The sequence below is a fragment of the Mastigoproctus giganteus genome, chromosome 11, assembly GCF_048544385.1.
Source record: "Mastigoproctus giganteus isolate SK-2022 chromosome 11, ASM4854438v1, whole genome shotgun sequence".
NCBI classification, from domain to species: domain Eukaryota; kingdom Metazoa; phylum Arthropoda; class Arachnida; order Uropygi; family Thelyphonidae; genus Mastigoproctus; species Mastigoproctus giganteus.
This window is the reverse complement of record NC_143585.1, coordinates 20863846-20886171: the sequence shown is the minus strand read 5'-3', so window position 1 is coordinate 20886171 and position 22326 is coordinate 20863846. Positions and strand designations below refer to the sequence as shown.

Genomic DNA, 22326 nt, shown 5'->3' with positions numbered 1-22326 from the left:
AGAGGAGCATGTTATAGGCCTAATGACTCTGATGAGTACAACGACAACTGTACAGAGAAATAGAGTGGGACAGTAAATCACAATGTCTTATAATGATGGATTTTAACTTCCCAGATATTGACTGAAACTTGTGAATTGGTCACTCCCACATTAGCAAAACTTTTGTGGATTTATTGGATGACTGTTTTCTAAAGAAGAAGAATTTTCAAGAGGCAACCAGAGGGAGTAATACTCTTGATATGATTATCAGCAGTGATTATTCCTGCATTAATAATTTGCAGATAAAGGAACCACTAGTTGACAGTGATCACAGTGTACTGATGTGGGATTTACTTAAAGATGTAACTACCATCAGGGGTGAGGGGTAGTATTTTTCTTTTGTAAAGGTGACTACAGTGGTAGTAGTAGTGGCATGTGATGCAAGAAAGCAAATGTATAAGCTTATGCAGCATCAGCCAGAAAAAAAAAAAAAAAAAAAAAAAAAAATCACACCATTCCCTCCAAATGCCTGTCCAGAACATTTTGAATTCTATACAGTGGGATCAACTGATGATGTTAACAACAGTGAATCCTAAATGGGAAGCCTTCAAGTAATTCATCTTGGAAGTTACTAGGCTTTTTGTTACAACTAAGAAAAATAATACAAACCATTTAGGTTTAGGCCTAAATGGATGTCAGGTGAACTAATGAGAATAATGGCAGACAATAAAAATGCATGAAATGCATATAAATGAACAGGTGACACAGAAAGCTATGGTAGATTGAAACTGTAATCAAGTCACAAAGGAGGTTAGGCAAGTGAAGGCAGATTACAAGAAATCTTTTGGCAAAGGATGCAAAGAAATACAGCAAAGACTTCTTTACTTATGTAAACTCCAAAAGAAAGATGATGAATACGATTGGTCCACTTGATATCAATGATTCAACTGTTCATGATTCTGCTCAGAGAGCTGACAAATTAAATTAGTATTTTGCATCTACATTCACACATGAGGAATTCTGTAGGGAAGTGTAGGCCAGAAGCTTATCAAATTCTAACAGGGAGCTAAATGATTTTATAATAACTGACAGTAAAGTGGATTAGAAATTGTTGAAATTAAACAATAAGAAAGGCACCTTGGGTGGATAGGATTTACCCAGTAGGCAGGCATCCAGTAATATTAAAGGAAGTTAGGAAATTCTTAGCTATAATTATGAAAGCATCCTTGGATTCAGGGGAGGTCACCACTGACTGGAATAAGCTAACGTATCCCCAATTCACAATGGCAAATCAAAGGGTGACAAGAGTAATTATAGACCTGTTAATTTAACTTCTGTTCTTGTGAAAATAATGGAGGCACTGGATCACCTAGTTAAGGGGAAATCTTTTCTGACTAATGTGATTGGATACTATGATGCGGTCACAGAGGAACTGGATGCAAAAAATAATTTTCATATCATATAATTGGAATTTCAGGAAAGCTTGTCAGAATGTCAATGTAAAGATTGTATGTTGTTGTATGTCATCTTATATCAGTTAATGTCATCTTGTTTTCTTCTTTAATGTCTGATGTCATTTAATGGTTTTTTTTTTTTTAATTCTTTAATGTTTCTGGCAAACATTGTCAATAAGTGTCAGTATAATCAATACACAGCTCATCTGTAAACGGCTGACTTTTTTGGCCATGAAGGGATATTGCATCCCTATCCAATCTTGTAATTGGTTACAACTGAATATTGCCCAATCTCACATCTGATACTGTTGCGCATGAAATACTGTTGTAAAAATTGAAGCAGTATGGCATTAAGGGCAAGCTGCTGCTATGGATAAAGGGATGGTTGAGTGGGAGAAGACAGAGTGGCAAACAATGGACTCTGCTCTTCATGGAGTAATGTTATTAGTGGAGTCCACTGGTGTTAGGCCTATTGTTGTTTTCTGTATTTATCAATGATATTGATGAATGTATATCACAAGCTTAATATCACAAGCCAAGTTAGCAGATAATAGAAAGTTAGGCAGGGTTGGTAATGTGAGTAATGACAGTACACTACTGCAACAGGATCTAGAAATGTTGGGCAAATAGGCTGAGAGGTGGCAACTGAAGTTTAACACTGACAAATGCAAAGTACTGCATACGGGTAGCAGTAACCCCAGGGTAATGTATCAACAAGCACAGAGAAGGGCAACGAGATTTCTGAGGGGAACAAAGGGTTGCTCTTACCAAGAAAGGCTTAAGTTCTGTAAATTGCTGTGTCTGGAGACTAGGCACCTGTGAGATGATCTGATTGAGGTGTACAAGGCCTTGTAGGATTTATGCAAGCTTACTGTTGATGGGATTCTTCCTCTTGCTCAAATTACACACTTGAGGGGGGGGGAGTATAAATGCAATCTAGGAAATACAGTTGTAGAATACATCAGCTAGCAGGTGGTTGATTGCTGGAACAAACTTCCATCTGTCATTGTTCAAGTTGATGGCTTAAACATATTCAAAGAACGCGACAAACTTTGAGCGAATGCAACAACTAATTTCAAATATTATACAATAACACATATGCTATCACAAAAATGAGGACACCTCTGTAGCCAGGTGGGCAGGAGCAGCAGCGCATAGCACACGCTTCTTGATTAGACTGGGGTTCGAGTCCATGACCATCAAATACGGAGGATGCGGAAAGGTCAGAGAATGGCCACCGCATATCCCCGGAGCAATATGGCCTTACTTGCTAATGCTCCTAAAAACCAAACAACAACAACAACAAAAATGAGTCTTATTCATTTTCAAATACGTTAATCAAACCTGTAATGTTCTACACACATTCTATTACCTTACGAATGTTTCCGCTTGAGAAAGGTTTCTTATAAACCATTTTACTTTCCCGCTTAAGAAATCATCAAAGTTACGTACTGGAGGGAAGGGAGTCATTATCCAAGGATAACAGGGACTAAGAAAAGGCTCCTTAGGAGCTTTTTCTTAGTCCTTCTGCTTAGGACTACTACCATACCATGCTAGTAATTACTACTACCATAGTTAGGATTACTACCATACCATGCTAGTAATCCAGCTACCTTGGTACTACTTTTATAGCTTACATTTCTCAAATTTTGATTTAAAAAAACTGAGATGGAAATGAAGAAATGAATTTTCAAAGGCATTTATTAGCATGTATTTCTATAAACTGCAGTAAAGCTAACACTAGAGATTCATAATTCCTTTCCTGCTTTTTTCCAAGAAATCTAGACATAACGGCTTGAAGTGACTGTAAAGCTGCTAGTTCAGTATCCTGTACCTTTTTTCAAATAAAGTCATCTTTGAGGAATTTTTTCATTTGAAGCCAAATGAAAATTTCTTCTTTCAGTTTCACATATGTTAAATTGGGAAACATTTCATAGGTAGCAGAATTCAGATTGTGTCAGATTCAGATAGATTTGGATGCAGAATTCAATTTGCATTGAACACAATTCAAATTGAACAAAACATTTTGAAAACATTTTGCAATGTTTTTGATATACTGCAATTTTAGTTCCTGCTTCAACTAACACCCACTGTTGTAACCTAGTACCAGGGAGTTCTGCTTGCTCTTCAGATAAGTTTAAAGGGGGATCAAAGGGTGATATGAGTAATTACAGACTTGTTAGTTTAACTTCTGTTCAGGGAAATTAATGGAGGCAGTGGTTAAAGAAGCACTGCAGGATGATCTAGACAAGATTGCAGTTATAGTTCAGATGCAGTATGGGTTTGTTAAGGGGAAGTCTTGTCTGACCAATTTGATTGGATACTACGATATGGTCACAATGGAACTGGATGTAAAAAATAATTTTGATATCATATACTTATATTTCAGGAAAGCTTTTGATACTGTTGCACATGGAAGACTACAGTACAAATTTGAGCAGATTGGCATTAAGTGCAAATTTCTACAATGGATAAAGGGATGGTTGAGTGGGAGAAGACAGAATGGTAATCAATGGACACTGCGCTTCATGGACTAATGTTATTAGTGGAGACCCCAAGGTTTGGTGTTGGGCCTGTTGTTGTTTTCTGTATTTATTGATGATACTGATGAATGTATATCCAAGTTTGCAGACAATACAAAAGTTAGCAGGGTTGTTAATGACACTAATGACAGTACACAACTGCAACAGGATCTAGATAATTCGAGCAGATGGGCTGAGAGGTGGCAACTGAAGTTTATACTGGGCAAATGCAAAGTACTGCATATGGGTAGCAGTAACCCTAGAGAAGTGGAGAAGACCTGGGGGTAATTGTGCAGTCAGATATGAAGTTTCCTGAGTCGTGCAGACAGTCTTCAAGAGTAGCTCACGGTGTCTTGGCAATGATATACAGGAATTTTTCTAGCAGGGATAAGGAGGTGATTATTGCCTTGTATAAGGCAATGGTCAGGCCGCACCTTGAGTACTGTATACAAGTCTGGGGGCCTCAGGATAATGTTGGTTACCTTAGCAGAATAGAGCTGCAAGAATGAGTACAGAGAAGGGCAATGAGATTGGTGAATGGAATAAAGAGTTGCTCTTATGAAGAAAGGCTTAAGTTCTGCAAATTACAGTGTCTGGAGACTAGGCACCTGTGAGCTGATCTGATTGGGGGTGCATAATGGTTTGAGCAAGCTGAATGCTGATGAAATTCTCTCTCTTGCCCAGATTAATCAGCTGAGGGGACATAAATTCAAACTGAGGAAAGACAGTTGTAGAATAGATGTATGGAAATTTGCCTTTAGCCAGTGGGTGGTTGATTATTGGAACAAACTTCCATCTGTCATTGTGGAAGTTAACAGCTTAAATAAATTCAAGGCAGAACTAGACAAACATGTGGAGTGAATGGATGGGTGAAATGGGAAGGTGTTTTTTTTTTTGGGATGATGCTGTATAACCTTGCTTTTTTGCATCATATGCATCTACTAATGCTAATGAATTCTTCCTTCTTTATCCAGAACTTTAACAAAATTCTTCATTAATCCAAGATTTATATGCAAGGGCAGATGAGGAACCTTTTTTGGTTCAACCAATCAAACACATTTTATATTACTTCACCTTGTAAAAATTCCTTCCTGTTTTCCCACTGCTGCACAATATAATGTTTTTCTGCTGGCAAATGTCACAATTATAGAAAAAAAAACAGTATTTTGTGAACCCTCCCAGTAGACCGATGATTAATCTGATTATCTTGAAATGATCATAGATGTTACCAGAAAATTCATGATACTTTACTGCATTCAAGATCTTACTTTCAAATGTTTCTTTCAAGCCAAAATGAAGTATTGGATCTAATGGAAATGCATTTCCATTATACAGCAAATCTACAGAATTTAAAAAAAAACAAAACAAAAAAAAAAAACAACTTAATTTTGAGCGCCAGTAAGCATATGTCATTCATTAGAATTGTGTTCAACGCCCAGCTCATTTGGAAAAAACATTTTCCCAAAGAAAATATTTTGAAAACATTGCAATGTTTTTGATATACTGCAATTTTAGTTCCTTCTTCAACTAACTCCCCAGGGAGTTCTGCTTCTTCTTCAGATAAGTTTAAATCATAAACTTCCTGCTTAACTAAGTATGGCACATTATAATTTTTTGGTTGATAGTGCAAATCTATTCAAGTGGATGGTCCAATAAACTCTGCAACACAAGAATCCTCACATGCATCACTGCTTCCTTTATCACATGATTTTTGGGGACTGGTATATGTGGTACAGACTTACTGCAGATGATATATTAGAACATATGATGCTATGCTTGCTTTTTCTGGACATCCCTGATATTTTTGTCATGCAGAAATAGCAATTAATGTGGAGTGGTTCTTGCCATATATTATAGGTGGTAGATGACTTTCATCAACCAGTGAAATACCACCACTTTGCTTATTGGAGGCTTGAAGTAGTGAAACCCATGTTTAGTTTCTAGAGCAAAGTTTCCGGCATCCACCTCCCCCCATACTTCTCCTTCAACCCATGCACGGTACTAAGTACTATAGGTTTTGATACCTTTCGTGTTTGGGGTTTTCATTGAAAAAAAAACTATTTGTATAGGGAACTATTTAAAGGGAACTATTTATAGTTGCCTTTAAATAATTTTTATTAAAAATTAATAAAAATATATCCTTTCCTGTTTGTATAGCAAAGAGCATACTTTTATTAATTTTTCTACTTAGACACATCTTCAGATTTGTGATGCAAATAACATAGCACATGTGAAGCCCAAGTTTTGTCTTGTTCACCAAACTTGCAACCAAATTACAGAGTATGCATGTTGAGTAATGCTGCAAATTTTCTTATTCTGAATTTTTGTTGTAAACAATTCCAAACATATAGCAGAAATTCTAGGTTATTCAGTTTCCTTTGAATCTGGTTAAACACTTTAACAACACAATATTGAGAAAAATGCAGAAGAAAAAACAATAAGCAATAGACAGCAGATAAATTGTACACATACTCACACTACAACTGTCTTTCCATTATTGAAAGAGAAAGTGGGAGGCAAACAGACAAGTTTGAACTAACCCTCTCAAATCACAAATTTAAATAAATACACCAACCGTTTTGATTAAAATAGTTTTTTTAATACTGTAAAAATATAAAAATATAAATATAATAAAATGTACCAAGCGATACACAGTGGATCCTGTAAAATAATATTTACAAAACTAATTTACTATAAAATAAAATAAAATTTATTACGAAAATGTTAAAATACAATAAAATAGGAAAATTAAAAACGATAAAACAATGATTGTAGCTTTCGGGGGCATCCGCCTCCTTTCTCAACAACAATGCTACTTGGGCAACACATGAACATGATACTAAAGGATGTGTATTTTAACATTTTCGTAATAAATTTTATTTTTTTTAGGATATAACCCTCTCAACATTACTGACAGCTATGAACATATGCAAACATTATTCTTTTCTGATAATATGGCAGATCAGTGTCATGTCCACTTCTCTAATTTGTAGTAAGATAAGTATTTTAAATAGTTCCCTTATTCGAAGTAATGGCACACACAATGGGAATCTACTGATGTCTACAGCATAAGGAGCCAAATTGCATAAGTATATAAAAAAAAAACAAAAAAGAAAAGCAAACATTCAATTACAGGGATCCTCATTATCTGAGCCCCTTGTACCACAGTTGAGGCATTAACCATAATGAAAAATAAAATGTCTCGTTCATACTAATGGTCTTAAGGCATTAGTATATTCATATTAAGGCATTTAATATGAATGCATATTTAATATGCATTCATATTAAATATTTTTAGGTAAAGTAAGGAACTTTTAGCCTAACCTAACCTATGATTAAACGTTGTTAAAAATAGTATGCACTTCTTCTTCTTCTTTAATGCTGCCGAATGGCGTTTGCGACTTCGTTTTGATATTGTTCTCTGTCTAGCGCTGCGTGTAGAATTTGTGCTGTTGTCATGTGAAGCCAGGTGTTGATGTTATCTAGCCATGCCATTTACGGTCTGCCTGGGCGTTTCTTGCCTTCGATCTTTCCCTCCAGGATGAGTGGTAGTAGGTGATATTTTTGTTGGTTCCTAGCGATGTGACCTAGGTATTTGCATTTCCTGCTGATGATGGTTTTGAGCAGGTCCCGTTCCGTGTGCATGTCCTGCAGGACCTGTGCGTTGGTTATCTTGGCTGTCCACGGAATTTTCAGCATTCTTCGGTAGAGCCACATTTCGAAGGCCTGGAGCTTTTTTGTAGTGGCTGATGTTAGAGTCCAGGTTTCTACACCGTAGAGCAGTATTGGCCAGATGTAGCATTTCAATGTGCGTAATTTGAGCACGATGTTCAAGCTTCTGTCGGTGAGGAGGGTTCTCCATTTGGTGAATGCCTGCCTGGCTTGTTCAATTCTGCTTTTGATTTCGGCCTCATGGTTCAGCTGGTCATCAATGAGCACTCCGAGATACTTGAAGCGGTGTATTTGCTCTAATTTTTCGTTGTTTAGTTTGATCATGATTTTGCTTGCAGTCCTGCTGACCTTCATCACCTTTGTTTTCTTTTTGTTGATTCGTAGCCCCCATGCTTGGCTTTCTATGTCCACTTCGTTAAGTATGCACTTAAGTTTTTATTTACAATTAATTTTAGTGTGATTTCTTGTATTACAATTAGACCTTATTTTCATTACAAATTTTGTATATGACCTTGATCCCTGCCTTAAGGAGCCTTTTCTTAGTCCCTGTTATCCTTGGATAATGAGGACTCCCCCCCCCTCCAGAACATAACTTTGTAATTAAATATTACCCTATTTAATTCTAGTTAATATGATTAACATGATTCCTCATCAAGGCCTTTAAAATGATACAAAGGGTACTAGGAAAGTTTTGCAATATGAAGAAACTTGTTGCTGCATGTTGAGACATGTTCATACGTGCATAGTAGCCGCCGCGCCAAGTCGATGGGCTCAGTTATTCATTAGTAGTGAGAGTGTAAAGTGCTTGTGATGGCATCGTGGTCACGAAATGAGATAAGGACAGTTTTGTGGTATAATTTTGTGCGTGGTTTAACCATAGACCAGTGCTTAGAAGAAATGACTCTTGCACTAGATGATGATTGTCCACATCGTACAACGATATTCAGGTGGTATAGAGAATTCCAAAGGGGAAATTTCACTCTGGAGGATTCTGAGAGGCCGGGAAGGCCACGAACGTCAGTTACGGAGGAAAACGTTACTGCTGTGAGGAAAATGCTTGACGAAAACAGGCGAGTGACCAACCAACAGATAGAGGATACTTTGGGCCTAAATGCACCAGCAATTCGTTCGATTCTGCAAGATCATTTGCACGTGAAGAAACTTTGTTCTCTCTGGGTGCCGCATCAACTGACTGAAGAGCAGATGACACGACGTGTGACTTGGTGCCGGGAGATGTTAAAAAAAGTTTGATAAGGGACAATCTCGGTATGTGAACAACATCGTGACAGGTGACGAGACTTGGCTGTACTATTACGATCTGCCGACCAAGGCTGAAAACAAAGTTTGGGTCTTTGATGATGACGACACACCCGTAATTGTCAGAAAATCCCGATCTGTAAAGAAGAAAATGATAGCTGTATTTTTCAAATCGAGTGGAATTGTGGAACGTGTCGTTTTGGACACGCAGAAGACAGTCACAGCTAAGTGGTATACTGAACAATGCCTGCCTAAAGTCATTGGATCTATGAAGAACCTGCGGCCAAAGTCAAGAATGGACACCTGGTACCTCCATCACGATAATGCTCCAGCTTACCGCGCCAAAGCCTGCACCGAATATTTGACCACGACAGGACTGAAACTTCTCGAGCACCCTCCCTACTGTCCAGACCTTGCTCCCTGCGACTTTGCACTGTTCCCGCATGTGAAAATGAAGCTAAAAGGGAGGCGGTTTTCCAGTGATGAGGACCTTCTACGGGCTTGGGACAACGAGTGTGCTTTACTCCCTAGTGAAACTTGGCAGAACTGGTTTAAAGATTGGTTTCGGAGGATGGAGAGGTGTATTGAATGTAGAGGAAATTACTTTGAAAAAATTAAATAAACAAAGCTGTATTGCAAAACTTTCCTAGTACCCTTTGTATATGGTATAACATATAACTCTAAACTCAAGAACAAGATTGTGAACAAATATATATTTGAAAACAGTTTTGTTATCTCGCATGCATTTTTATATTGCATGCATTATAATGTAGGTCTTGCCCTGTGACATAGGTTTCACAATGAATAAATAATGATAATAATATAAAATAAAAAATAATGAAATCTAAATTAAATAATTTTGAATCATTCAATATTTTAAATAATTCAATATTTTAAATAATTCAATTAAAATGATGTTTAATAATTAAATTAAAAGTATATTTTAATAATTCAACAAAAAAGAACTGGTAATGAACTCCATTAAAATAAGATTAATTTCATCCTTCAGATAATGACATAACACTAAGTTTTCCAATATATATTAAATTTATTAGAAAAAAATAAATAAAAATCATCTGAAATACTTACCGTAAACATCAGTGAGGTAATAATGCTTTGGGTCATCTGAAATATGGAATGCTCTGAGGGCTGCACACTAGAAAAGAGGAATAAATATATATTTAAATATTAAATGACATTAACAATGATCCCAAGAACTTCACATATAATCTAATATGAACAAATTTAGTAATTTCAGGTAATGACAAGATTTTATGTTTCAGTTTCTTTTCAAACTACTCCTGAATTGCTAGCCATCCTTTATGTACCCTTCTGTTTTTTTTTTATTGAGGCAGCATTTCAGGTGCAATGAAACCACTGGCATAGACTGAAGAATATTTAATTTTAAATATTCTCCGTCTATGCCAGTGGTTTCAAAGTATGCTCACAAAGAAAACCAGCATTCCACAAGTAGAAGTGAGATGTTCTGCTGCTAAAATCATATAATGGCAATCTTTTCGAAATTTTCAGAAAAAATTAAATTAAATGGATATACTTTCTCAATTTTAAGTTTTTCTAAAACCTTTAGCACCTGCACCTGCAAATCTTATCTGCTAATGGCCACTAACGTATGTCAAAATAAATTTTTTTTGAAAAATTAAATGCACTAGGCATAATCCTTATGGGTTTTGATAATTAGTGTATGGTGTATTTACACCGATATTATATAGTCAAAATAAATGAACGAAAGGTCAAATCCAAGCACATTTTCCAGCTACATCTACACAGAACAAAGAATTAGAAATAAATTGAATACAGAGATTAAAATATATATTCAATTATCAAATATCAATCCTTATATCATTAGCATAGGCACATGATACAAGAAAGCAAGCTTATATAGCATCAGCCAAAAATAAACAAAAAAAACCTTTATTTCACACATCCACTCGCTCCAAATGTTTGTCAAGTTCTGCCTTGAATATATTTAAGCTACCAACTTTAAGCTATCATCAAGTGTCTTTACTCAGCTCCAGTTTATCCTTAATCCTTTTTAAAGTGCAAAAGTATATATATATATATATATATATATATATATACACTTGTTAACAGGAGACACTGCTTCCACAGGGATGGGATACACTTAAATAGAAATGGTGCAAGAATATATGCTGATGCTATCGAGGCAGAGTTAGGTGGGTCGGAAAACTGCTAGCTGGGGGTGATATGAGGACTAATAGATTAACAGAAGACACTGGCAGAGGTGAAAGTGATTCTTGCACTGCATCTATTGGAATGAGCAGCAGCCTACTCATCCCAATAGAAGCAGTGCAAGAATGGAATGAGCAGCAGCCTGGAAAACAAGATGCAGGGTTGTGGGGTATTTCAGAGACTGCTGGGAGTCACTGCGGTACAAGTAAACACATGGGTTATGTTAGAGTAGCTAAGAATAGGAACAGGTGCATGTATACTTGCATGTCACCAATGCTAGGAGTTTGGTAAATAAATTTGATGGATTTGAGGTATTGCTCAGAACATCAAAGGCAGATATTGTTGAGATATCAGAGACGTGGTGTTATACAGATATAAGGAATGAAGAACTGGAATTTGGGGAGTACAATGTGTAAAGGAAGGATAGACAAGATAGGAAGGGAGGAGGGTTATACTATTAGTTAAGAAACACATAAAATCCAAGGAAGTGAAGCCAGTCGACATCATGGACAGTGCAGTGTCAAGTCAGTTTGGTGTAACATAAACATTGGGAGATCAAAATTGAGAGTAGGAGTGTGTTATAGGCCTAATGACTCTGATGAGTATAATAAGGAACTATACAGGGAAATAGAGTGGGCCAGTAAATCAGAAAGTCTTATAATACTAGCAAGGTTTTTTTGGGGATTTATTGGATGATTGTTTTCTACATCAGCATGTTTGGGAGGCAACTAGAGGGAGTAATACTCTTGATCTGATTATCAGTAGTGATTCTTCATGCATTAAGAATCTGCAGATAAAGGAACCACAAGGTGGCAGTGATCACAGTGTGCTGATGTGGGATTTACTCAAAGAGGTAACTACCATCAGGGGTAAAGGGAAGGGTTTTTGCTTTCGTAAAGGTGACTATGGTGGTTTGAGACAGTATTTAAATTCTATACGATGGAAGCAACTGATAATGTTACCAACAGCAAATTCAAAATGGGAAGCATTCAAAGAATTTATCTTGGAAGGTACTAGGCTTTACATATACCAACTAAGAAATATTGTTCAGGGTTTAGGCCTAATTGGAGGTCAGTTGAACTAATGAGACATGTGGTAGAGAAGAAAAATGCATGGGATACATCTAAATTAATGGGTGACATGGAAGCCTATGACATATATAAGATGGTCTGGTCTGTAACCAAGTCACAAAGGAGATTAGGCAGGCAAAGGCAGATTATGAGATATCCTTGGCAAAGGATGCAAAGAAATACAACAAAGAGTTATTTACTTATGTAAACTCTAGAAGGAAGTGGATGAATCAGATTGGTCCACTTGACATCGATGGTTCAACTCTTGATGATCCTGCTCAGGCAGCTAAATGAATATTTTGCATCGACATTCACCCAGGAGGAGTTATTCAGGGAGGGGAATGCCAGAGGTGAGTTAAACTCTGGCAGTGAGCTGATTGATTTTGTAATAACTGAGAGGAAAGTGGAGGAGAAATTGTTGAAGATAAACTTAAAAAAAAAGGCACTGGGGGTAGTAGTAGTAGTAGTGGCGGCATGTGATGCAAGAAAGCATGTGTATGAGCTTATGCAGCATCAGCCAAAAAAAAAAAAAAAAACAAAAAAAATATCACACCTTTCCCTCCAAATGCCTCTCCAGTTCCTCCTTAAATTTATTCAACCTATCAACTTCCACAACGACAGATGGAAGTTTGTTCCAGCAATTAACCACCCGCTGGCTAAAGGCAAATTTCCGCACATCTATTCTACACGTGTCTTTTCTTCATTTGAGTTTATGCCCCCTTAGGTTCATAATCTGAACAAATGGAAGGATCCCTTCAGAATTCAGCGTGCTCAACCCATTCAAGGATTTATATACCTCAATCAGATCACAGCACAGGTGCCTAGTCTCCAGCCACTGCTATTTGCAGAACTTACGCCTCTCTTGGTAAGAAGATCCCTTCATTCCCCTCACCAATCTTGTTGCCCTTCTCTGTACACGCTCAAGTAAATCTACATCCTTCCTAAAATGAGGCCTCTAGACCTGTACGCAGTACTCAAGGCGTGGCCTGACCATTGCCTTATACAGAGGGATAATCACTTCCTTTTCCCTACTAGCAAAATTCCTATATATCATTGACAAAACCCTATGACCTGCCCTGGCAGCCTGTCTGCATTGCTCAGAACATTTCATATCTGCCTGCACAATTACTCCCAGGTCTTTTTCATTTTCTACCACCTTAAGTGTAGTACCACACAGTTGGTACATTTCTCTGGGGTTACTTCTACCCATATGCAGTACTTTGCATTTGTCAAAGTTAAACTTCAGTTGCACTTCTTAGCCCATCTGCCCAAATTATCTAGATCCTGTTGCAGTAGCACACTGCCATTACTGTCATCAACAACCCTGCCAACCTTTGCATCACCTGCCAACTTCGACATTAAACCTTCATCAATATCATTGATAAATATACAAAACAACAGTGGACCTAACACCGAACCCTGTGGGACTCCACTAATAACATTAGTCCAAGAAGAGCAGCACCCATTGATTACCACCCCCAGTCTTCTCCCACTTAGCCATCCTTTTATCCATTGTAGCAACTTACCCTTATTACCATTCTGCTCCAATTTGTACAATAGTCTTCCAGTCTTCCAATAGTCTTCCACTGGGTGGCAGTGATCACAGTGTGCTGAAGTGGGATTTACTCAAGGAGGTAACTACCATCAGAGGTAAAGGGAAGGGTTTTTGCTTTCGTAAAGGCGACTATGATGGTCTGAGACAGTATTTAAATTCTATACAGTGGGACCAACTGATGATGTTACCAACAGCAAATTCAAAATGGAAAGCATTCAAGGAACTAATCTTGGAAGCTACCAGGCTTTACATACCAACCAAGAAATATTGTTCAAGGTTCAGACCTAAATGGTTGTAAGATGAACTAATGAGACATATGGCAGAGAAGAAAAATGAATGGGATACATACAAATTAATGGGTGACATGGAAGCCTATGATAGATATAAGTTGATCTGTAACCAAGTCACAAAGGAGATTAGGCAGGCAAAGGCAGATTATGAGAAATCCTTGGCAAAGGATGCAAAGAAAAACAGAAAAGAGTTCTTTACCTATTTAAACTCAAGAAGGAAAGGGATGAATCAGATTGGTCCACTGGATGTTGATGGTTCAACAGTTGAGGATCCAGCTCAGGTGGCTAACAATCTAAACGAGTATTTTGCATCTACATTCACACATGAGGAGTTATTCAGGAAGGGGAATGTCGTAGGTGAAGTAAACATTGGCAGTGAGCTAGATGATTTTCTAATAACTGAGAGGAAAGTGGAGGAGAAATTGTTGAGGATAAACATAAAAAAGGCACCCGGGGTGGATGGGATCTATCCAGTTATATTAAAGGAGGCAGCAAAGGAAGTAAGCAAACCCCTAGCCATAATTATGAGAGCTTCTTTGGACTCAGGGGAGGTACCCATGGACTGGAGATGTGCAAATGTAACCCCAATTCACAAAGGAGGATCAAAGGCTGACACAAGTAATTATAGACCTGTTAGTTTAACTTCGGTTACAGGAAAATTAATGGAGGCACTGGTTAAAGAAGCACTGCAGGATCAGCTGGACAAGAATTCAGTTATAGCTCAGACACAGCATGGTTTTGTTAAGGGCAGGTCTTGTCTGACCAATTTGATTGGATACTATGATGTAGTCACAAAAGAACTGGATGCAGGCAATAACTTTGATATTATATATTTGGATCTTAGAAAGGCTTTTGATACTGTTGCGCATGGAAGACTGCTGCACAAATTGGAGAAGTGTGGTATTGGAATTGGACGCAAATTGCTGCTATGGATAAAGGGATGGTTGAGTGGCAGAAGACAGAGAGTGGTAATCAATGGACACTGCTCAACGTGGACTAATGTTATTAGTGGAGTTCCTCAGGGTTCGGTGTTGGGTCCATTGTTGTTTTCTGTATTTATAAATGATATTGATGATGGTGTATCAGGCTTAATGTCCAAGTTTGCAGACGATACCAAGGTTGCCAGGGTTGTTAAGGACACTACTGATACTATGCTGCTGCAACAGCATTTGGAAAGGTTGAGCAGATGGGCTGAGAGGTGGCAAATGAAGTTTAACATTGACAAATGTAAAGTACTACATATGGGAAACAGTAACCCCAGATCAACGTATCAACTCTGTGGTACTACGTTGACAGTGGTAGAGAATGAAAAGGACCTGGGGGTAATTGTGCAGGCAGATATGAAGTTCTCTGAGCAGTGCAGACGAGCTGCAAGAGTAGCTCATGGTGTCTTGTCAATGATATACAGGAATTTTTCTAGCAGGGACAGGGATGTGATTATTCCCTTGTATAAGGCATTGGTCAGGCCACACCTTGAGTACTGTATACAGGTCTGGAGGCCTCATTTCAAGAAGGATGTAGAGCTGCTGGAACGAGTTCAGAGAAGGGCAACAAGATTAGTGAATGGAACAAAGGGTTGCTCTTACGAAGAAAGGCTTAAGTTTTGCAAATTACAGAGCCTGGAGACTAGGCATCGGCGAGGTGATCTGATAGAGGTGTATAAGGCTTTGAATGGCTTGAGCATGCTCAATGCCAATGGGATTCTTCCTCTTGCTCAGAATAATCACCTGAGAGGGCATAAATTCAAATTGAGGAAGGACGGATGTCGGATAGATGTTCGGAAATTTGCCTTTAGCCAGCGGGCAGTTGGTTTGTGGAATAGACTCCCATCGCTTGTTGTTGAAGTTGATAGCCTAAACAAATTTAAGGCTCAGCTGGACAGGTATTTCGAACGAATGGAGGGGTGAAATGGGAGTAGTGGTTTTTTTTTTTTTCTTTTGGCTGATGCCGAATAAGCTTGCTTTCTTGCATCATATGCCTATACTAATGCTAATGCTAATGCACAACAGTGTCAAAAACTTTCCTGAAATCCAAATCATCATCAGCCATTTTCAATCCACTGCAGGATGAAGGCCTCTCCAGCAACTTTCCAGTTCCTTCTGTTTTGAGCACTGGCCATCCATTTACTACTCAAAAACTCATGAATTTCATCTATCCATCTCCGCCTTTGTCTTCCAGGTTTTCTTCTAGCTCCTCTTGGGTACCATTCTGTTATTTTCTTAGTCCATCTGTCATGATGTCTTCAAGGTATGTGTCCTGCCCAAGACCATTTTAATTCTTTAGTTTTGATAACAATGTCCTTTACTTGAGTTTGCTGCCTAATCCATGTGTTTCTCTTCTTATCTAACAGTCTGATTCCCAATATAATTCGTTCCATTCTTCGCTGTGTAGTTCTTAGCTTCTCTTCCATTCTTTTGGTGAGTGCCCAAGTTTCACTTCCATAAGTGATGGTGGGGAGTATACATTGATTCATTATTTTACGTTTCAGACAAACTGGGATATTGCTCTTCAGTATGTGACTATATTTCCTGAATGCTATCCATCCAAAATTTATTCTTTTCTTGACTTCCAGCCATTTATCATTATTACAGCTAATAACTTGTCCAGAATAAGTATATGACTCCACCTTTTCAATTACTGCTCCTTCAATCATTATTTCCCTTTCCGTGGCATACTTGTTCATCATTACTTTTGTTTTAACCATATTCATCTTTAGTCCAAAATCCTTACTAACTGTGCATAACTGATTAAGATTTTCCTCTAATTCTTTGGGATCGTGGCTTATGACCACAATGTCATCTGCAAATCGTAAATGGTTTAGGTACTCTCCATTCACATTGACTCCTTTCTGCGACTAGTCTAATCTTCTGAAAGCTTCCTCAAGGGCAGCAGTAAACAGCTTCGGAGATATTGTGTCTCCTTGTCGAACTCCTTTCTCGATTTTAAATTTGCTACTGTCTTTGTCTAGTCTAATAAAGGATGTAGCACTCTCATATATTTTCTTCAAAATCATAATATATGGAGTATCTATGCCCTGTCTTTGCAGTGCCCGAAACATTGCCTTATGCTGTATGGAGTCAAACGCCTTTTCATAATCCACAAACGCCAGGCATAATGGTGTTTTATATTCATTTTCTTTCTCCATTAGCTGTGATATTACGTGAAGGTGATCCATAGTTGAGAATCCTGTCCTAAAGCCAGCTTGCTCTTTCGGTTGATTCTCATCAAGTATTCTTTCTAATCTGTTAGTAATGACCCTTGTGAACAACTTGTAGATATGGAATAACAAGCTAATTGGTCTATAATTTCCAATTTCTGATTTATCTCCTTTCTTATGCAGCAAAATTATGATTGCATTATTCCACTGCTTAGGCATCACACCTTTTCTAATGCACTTTGTGAAGAGCCTTGCCAGTTTTAGTGTTATGTCTCTTCCTCCCAATTTTAACAACTCTACAGTAACTTCATCTTCCCCTGGAGCTTTCCGATTCTTCATTTTCTTCAATGCATGTTCTACCTCATCAGGAAGAATATCGGGTATGTCGTATGTGTTGCTACTTTGCAATCCATCTTCCCCACTGCTGGTATCATTCCCTCGCTCCTTGTATAATTCTCTATAGTAGTCTTCTGCTATTTGAATTATGCCTTCTCTGCTGTTTATAAGTACACCATCGCTATTCTTCAGTTTCAGTATCATTTGTCTTTCTGTATTACTGCTCATGGCTGCTGATTTAAATCCTTTGTTTTCCCTTAATGCTTGTTCTACTTTTCTTGTGTTATATCTTCTTATGTCCTCTCTGAGTCTCTTTCTAATGGCTTTGCATAACTCAGTATACTCAATTTTCTCCCTGTCAGTGTTTTTCTTGCTCTTTATTTGTCGTCTTCGGTTCATCATGACAAGTGTTTCTTGACTAATTTTTTCTTCTTTGGATTTCTGTTTCCCTATAGGTTTCTTGGGCTTTATCACTTTCAGAAAGTTGTAATATTCCTCGTCGATATCTTGGTCCTGAGCAGTCTGCAGAAGCTCAAACTTGTTCTTAAGTTCCAGTACATACTGCTTTTTCTCCTCTTCTGTTATTTCAAAGACCTTTGTATTATTTACTCGAGTCAGTTTTTTCCTTTCCTTTCCTACATCTATATCAAGTGTACATCTTACCATTCTGTGATCACTTCCAACATTTACCTTATTCAGGACGGTAACATCATTCACAATATATCTTCTGTTAGTGAGGATGAAGTCGATTTCATTAGTTGTTAATCCATTTGGACTCTTCCATGTCCACTTTCTGTTCAACCTTTTCTTGAAAAAAGTGTTCATTACTGACAGTCCTTGAGATTCTGCAAATTCCACAAGTCTTTCACCTCTTATTTCTTTCACCAATTCCAAAATTTCCTCTAGTTCCTCTTTCTGTGCTGTTTTGCCTTTTTCCAACCTTAGCATTGAAGTCCCCCATAATAATAGTGTAGTGGGTTTTCTGCTCATCTAGAAGACTCTCAATTTCAGTGTACATTTCTTCAACCTCTTCATCATCATGGCTCGATGTTGGTGCATAGATCATTATAATCTTTAGCTTGTACCTCTTAGAAATCTTGAATATTAGTCTTGACACCATTGGTGATGTACTTTTGAATTCCAAAATGTTGTTTTTAAAATCTTTATGGACCAGAAACCCAACTCCACCTTCACTCCTTTCACTGTTTCCATTGGTGTACAGCAGATTTCCACTTGATAAACTTATAAGTGATTCATTTCTTCTTCTTGTTTCAGCCAAACCGATGATATTCCAATTCACATTTTCTAATTCCTTTTCCAGCTCTAATATCCTGTCTTCACCGATGAGTGATCGTACGTTATAACAGGCCAAGTTCAATTTCCGTACATGGCAGCCTGGTCGTACCCAGAGATTCTTAGCACCCTCTGCTTCCACTCTGATCCTCTCGCTGCCGTAAGAGGGAGGGTGAAAGCTGCTGGGGACTGAGGGCCATTTGTACTGTTGTGCTCTCATTGCTGGAGGGTTTGGTCTTTTCCTCTTCACGCTGACCAGGCGTCTTGAAGAGAACCACTCTACACGTTCGTTGCCACCTAAGTGACGTAACAGGGCTTACCATCGAGAAGGTGTGCATGAGTGGATTTTAGGGAGGCAGGCCAACCGGACTTCTCCTAAATCTTCTGTAATAGAGAGATATTGGATCCATCAGTGTTTTAGGCTGAGTGTCTGATAACACACAGGATACCTGTTCCCCTCTAAGCCCCTTATATGATATCAAAATTATTTTTTGCATCCAGTTCCTTTGTAACCACATCATAATATCCTATCACATTTGTCAGACAAGACTTTCCCTTAAAAAACCCATGCTGTGTCTGAATTATTGCTGCAGTCTTGTCTAGATGATCCTGCAATGCATCTTTAACCAGTGACTCCATTATTTTACCCGGAACAGAAGTTAAACTAACTGGTCTGTAATTACTCGTGTCACTCTTTGATCCCCCTTTGTGAATTGGGGATACATTTGCACATCTCCAGTCCGCGGGAACCTCCCCTGAGTCCAAGGATGCTCTCATAATTATGGCTAAGGGTTTGCTTAGTTGCTTTGCCGCCTCCTTTAATATAACTGGATAGATCCCATCGACCCCAGGTGCTTTTCTTATGTTTAACTTCAACAATTTTTCCTCCACTTTTCTTTCAGTTATTCCAAAATCATTAAGTATCCTGCTACAATTTGATAACCTTCTGCCATTTTCAAACCTTAATAATTCCTCATGTGTGAATGTAGATGCAAAATACTCATTCAGTTTGTTTGCTATCTGAGCAGGATCATCAACAGTCGAACCATCGATGTCAAGTGGACCAATCAGATTTATCCCCTTTCTTTTAGAGTTTATATAAGTAAAGAAATCGTTGCTGTTTTTCTTAGCATCTTTTGCCAAGGATTTCTCGTAATCTGCCTTCGCCTGCCTAACCTCCTTTGTCACCTGATTACAGACTAGCTTTTACCTACCATAGGCTTCTGAGTTGCTTGATAATTTATATGCATCCCATGCATTTTTCTTCTCTATTACGAGTCTCATTAGTTCATTAGATAACCATTTAGGCCTAAACCTTGAACAATATTTCTTAATAGGTATGAAACTTTTAGTAGCTTCCACGATTAATACCTTGAATGCTTCCCACTTAGAATTTACTGTTGGTAACGTTGTCAGTTGATCCCACTGTACAGAATTTAAAAACTGTTGGAGACCACATGTAGAAAACAATCATCCAATAAATCCACAAAAGCCTTGCTAGTGTGTGAGTGACCAATCCACAAATTCCAGTCAATATCTGGGAAATTAAAATTTCCCATTATAAGACTCTCTGATTTACTGGTGCACTCTATTTCCCTGTACAGTTTCTCATTATATTCATCAGAGTCATTAGGCCTATACTCTCAATTTTCATTTCCCAATGCTTATGTCACTCCAAAATGACTCGACACTGCACTGTTCAACGATGTAGACTGGCTTGGCTTCCTTGGATTTTGTGTTTCTTAACTAATAGCATAACCCCTCCTCCCTTCCTATCCTGTCTATCCTTTCTGTAGACATTGTACTCCCTAAATTCCAGTTCTGCATTCCTTATATCTGTGTGACACCACGTCTCTGATATCCCAACAATATCTGCCTTTGATGTTTTGAAAAATACCTAAAATTCAAATTTATTTACCAAACTCCTAGCACTGGTGTACACGCAAATATATATGCACCTGTTCCTATTCTTAGCTACCTTAACACAACCCACGTGTTTAACTTGTACTGTGATGATTCCCAGCAGTCTCTGAAGTACCCTGCATCTTGTTTTCCAGGCTGCTGCTCATTCCAATAGAAGCAGTGCAAGAATCACTTTCACCTCTGCCAGTGGCTACTGTTACTGTATTAGTCCTTGTATCCCTCCAAGCTAGTAGGTTCTGCGAAAATGGCACGCTATGTGAAATCGCGCTAATCAAAGTTAATAATCAATACAAAGTAGCCTAATTCATTCCAAGACCTACAATATAACAATCAATATTTTTAAAAATGCATTTTTTTATGGCAATTTAATGTACAACAGTATAAAAGCAAAGGATAATTATAAATATTTGCAGTACAGTAATCAAACATTTATTGAAATTAAATAAATTACCATATATAACTCACTTTATTAAAAAAGGCTGGTTTGCGCAGACTTTTCTTTCTTCCTTTTATCATAAATTCGCTTGTATGGATACACATCTTTTTCAATATTCCTGTGAATTTGCATACTGCACTCAATATCTGGATCTGCATCCATGATTAATTGTTTCAAATTTTCAGCTGCGTGAAATATTCCCTCAAGTTCTTTTAATATCAACTTCTTTTCTTGAACATCTTCTTCCTCGCAAATTTCCACCTCGTCATATGTTCGTTGTTCATCAATATTAAGGAGGTCAAAATCACTTAATTGTTCTGAATGTGATTCCAGCAATTCGAACATCACTGTTGTCGATTTCATCAAAGCCTAGATCTCTTCCAATTTTTGCTATTTTATCAATAACAGTGTTGACATGAGTGAAACTACAGAAATCATTTGCGCAAGGTGGCAAAATAGGCTTCCAAATTGTTCTCATATTGTTGGATGTTACTTCAGACCAAAACTCATGAATATTGTCTATTGCTTTCCTGATGTTGTAATTTCTCCAAAATTCAACTAAAGAAACTGCACCATCTCCAGTTGTTGCTTCGATTGCTTGCACAAATGTTTTGCATAAATAATAGGCCTTAAAAGTAATGATTATGTCTTGATCCATAGGCTGTAAAAGACTTGTTGTATTTGGAGGTAAAAAAATAACTTTCACATTTTCACACAAATTAGAAAGTGCTGGTGGGTGGCCCGGGGCATTGCCTAAAATTAATAAATTTTGAATACAAGATTATTTTCTTCACAGTAAGCCTTAACTTCTGGACAAAAATAGCTAGCGAACCACTCTTCAAATAAAGCTTTTGTAACCCAGATTGGAATTCTTTTTTGATTGCAGTCTTCTATCCAAATGGTTAAAACACATTCCATCTGAATTATCGTAACACTTCTATTTCTTGTGGTTTGTGTGCACGCTGACAATGAAGCAAGCTTACATTTTTCCTTATATGCACTGGCTTTACTTAAAATTGTCCGAACCATTGATTCGGGCATTCCAAGATGTCGAGAAATTTGTATTTTATTATCACCATCTTCAAATCTTTTTATGACTTCGATTTTTTCATCGAACGTTATCACTTTTCTTTTTACCAGAGGCACTATCAGATACACTTTTCCTTTTATC

General features: G+C 37.7%; 1 protein-coding gene across 1 annotated transcript in view; it reads right to left on the bottom strand.

Annotated features, from left to right (window-relative positions):
• Window positions 1–22326, bottom strand: part of LOC150077761 (diacylglycerol kinase theta-like) — a 517440-nt gene that overhangs the window by 198663 nt on the left and 296451 nt on the right. Inside the window, exon 9 of the mRNA XM_090385344.1 lies at window positions 9974–10040. Within this exon, the coding sequence (XP_090241470.1) occupies window positions 9974–10040 (67 nt within the window). The remainder of the gene's footprint in view (window positions 1–9973; window positions 10041–22326) is intronic.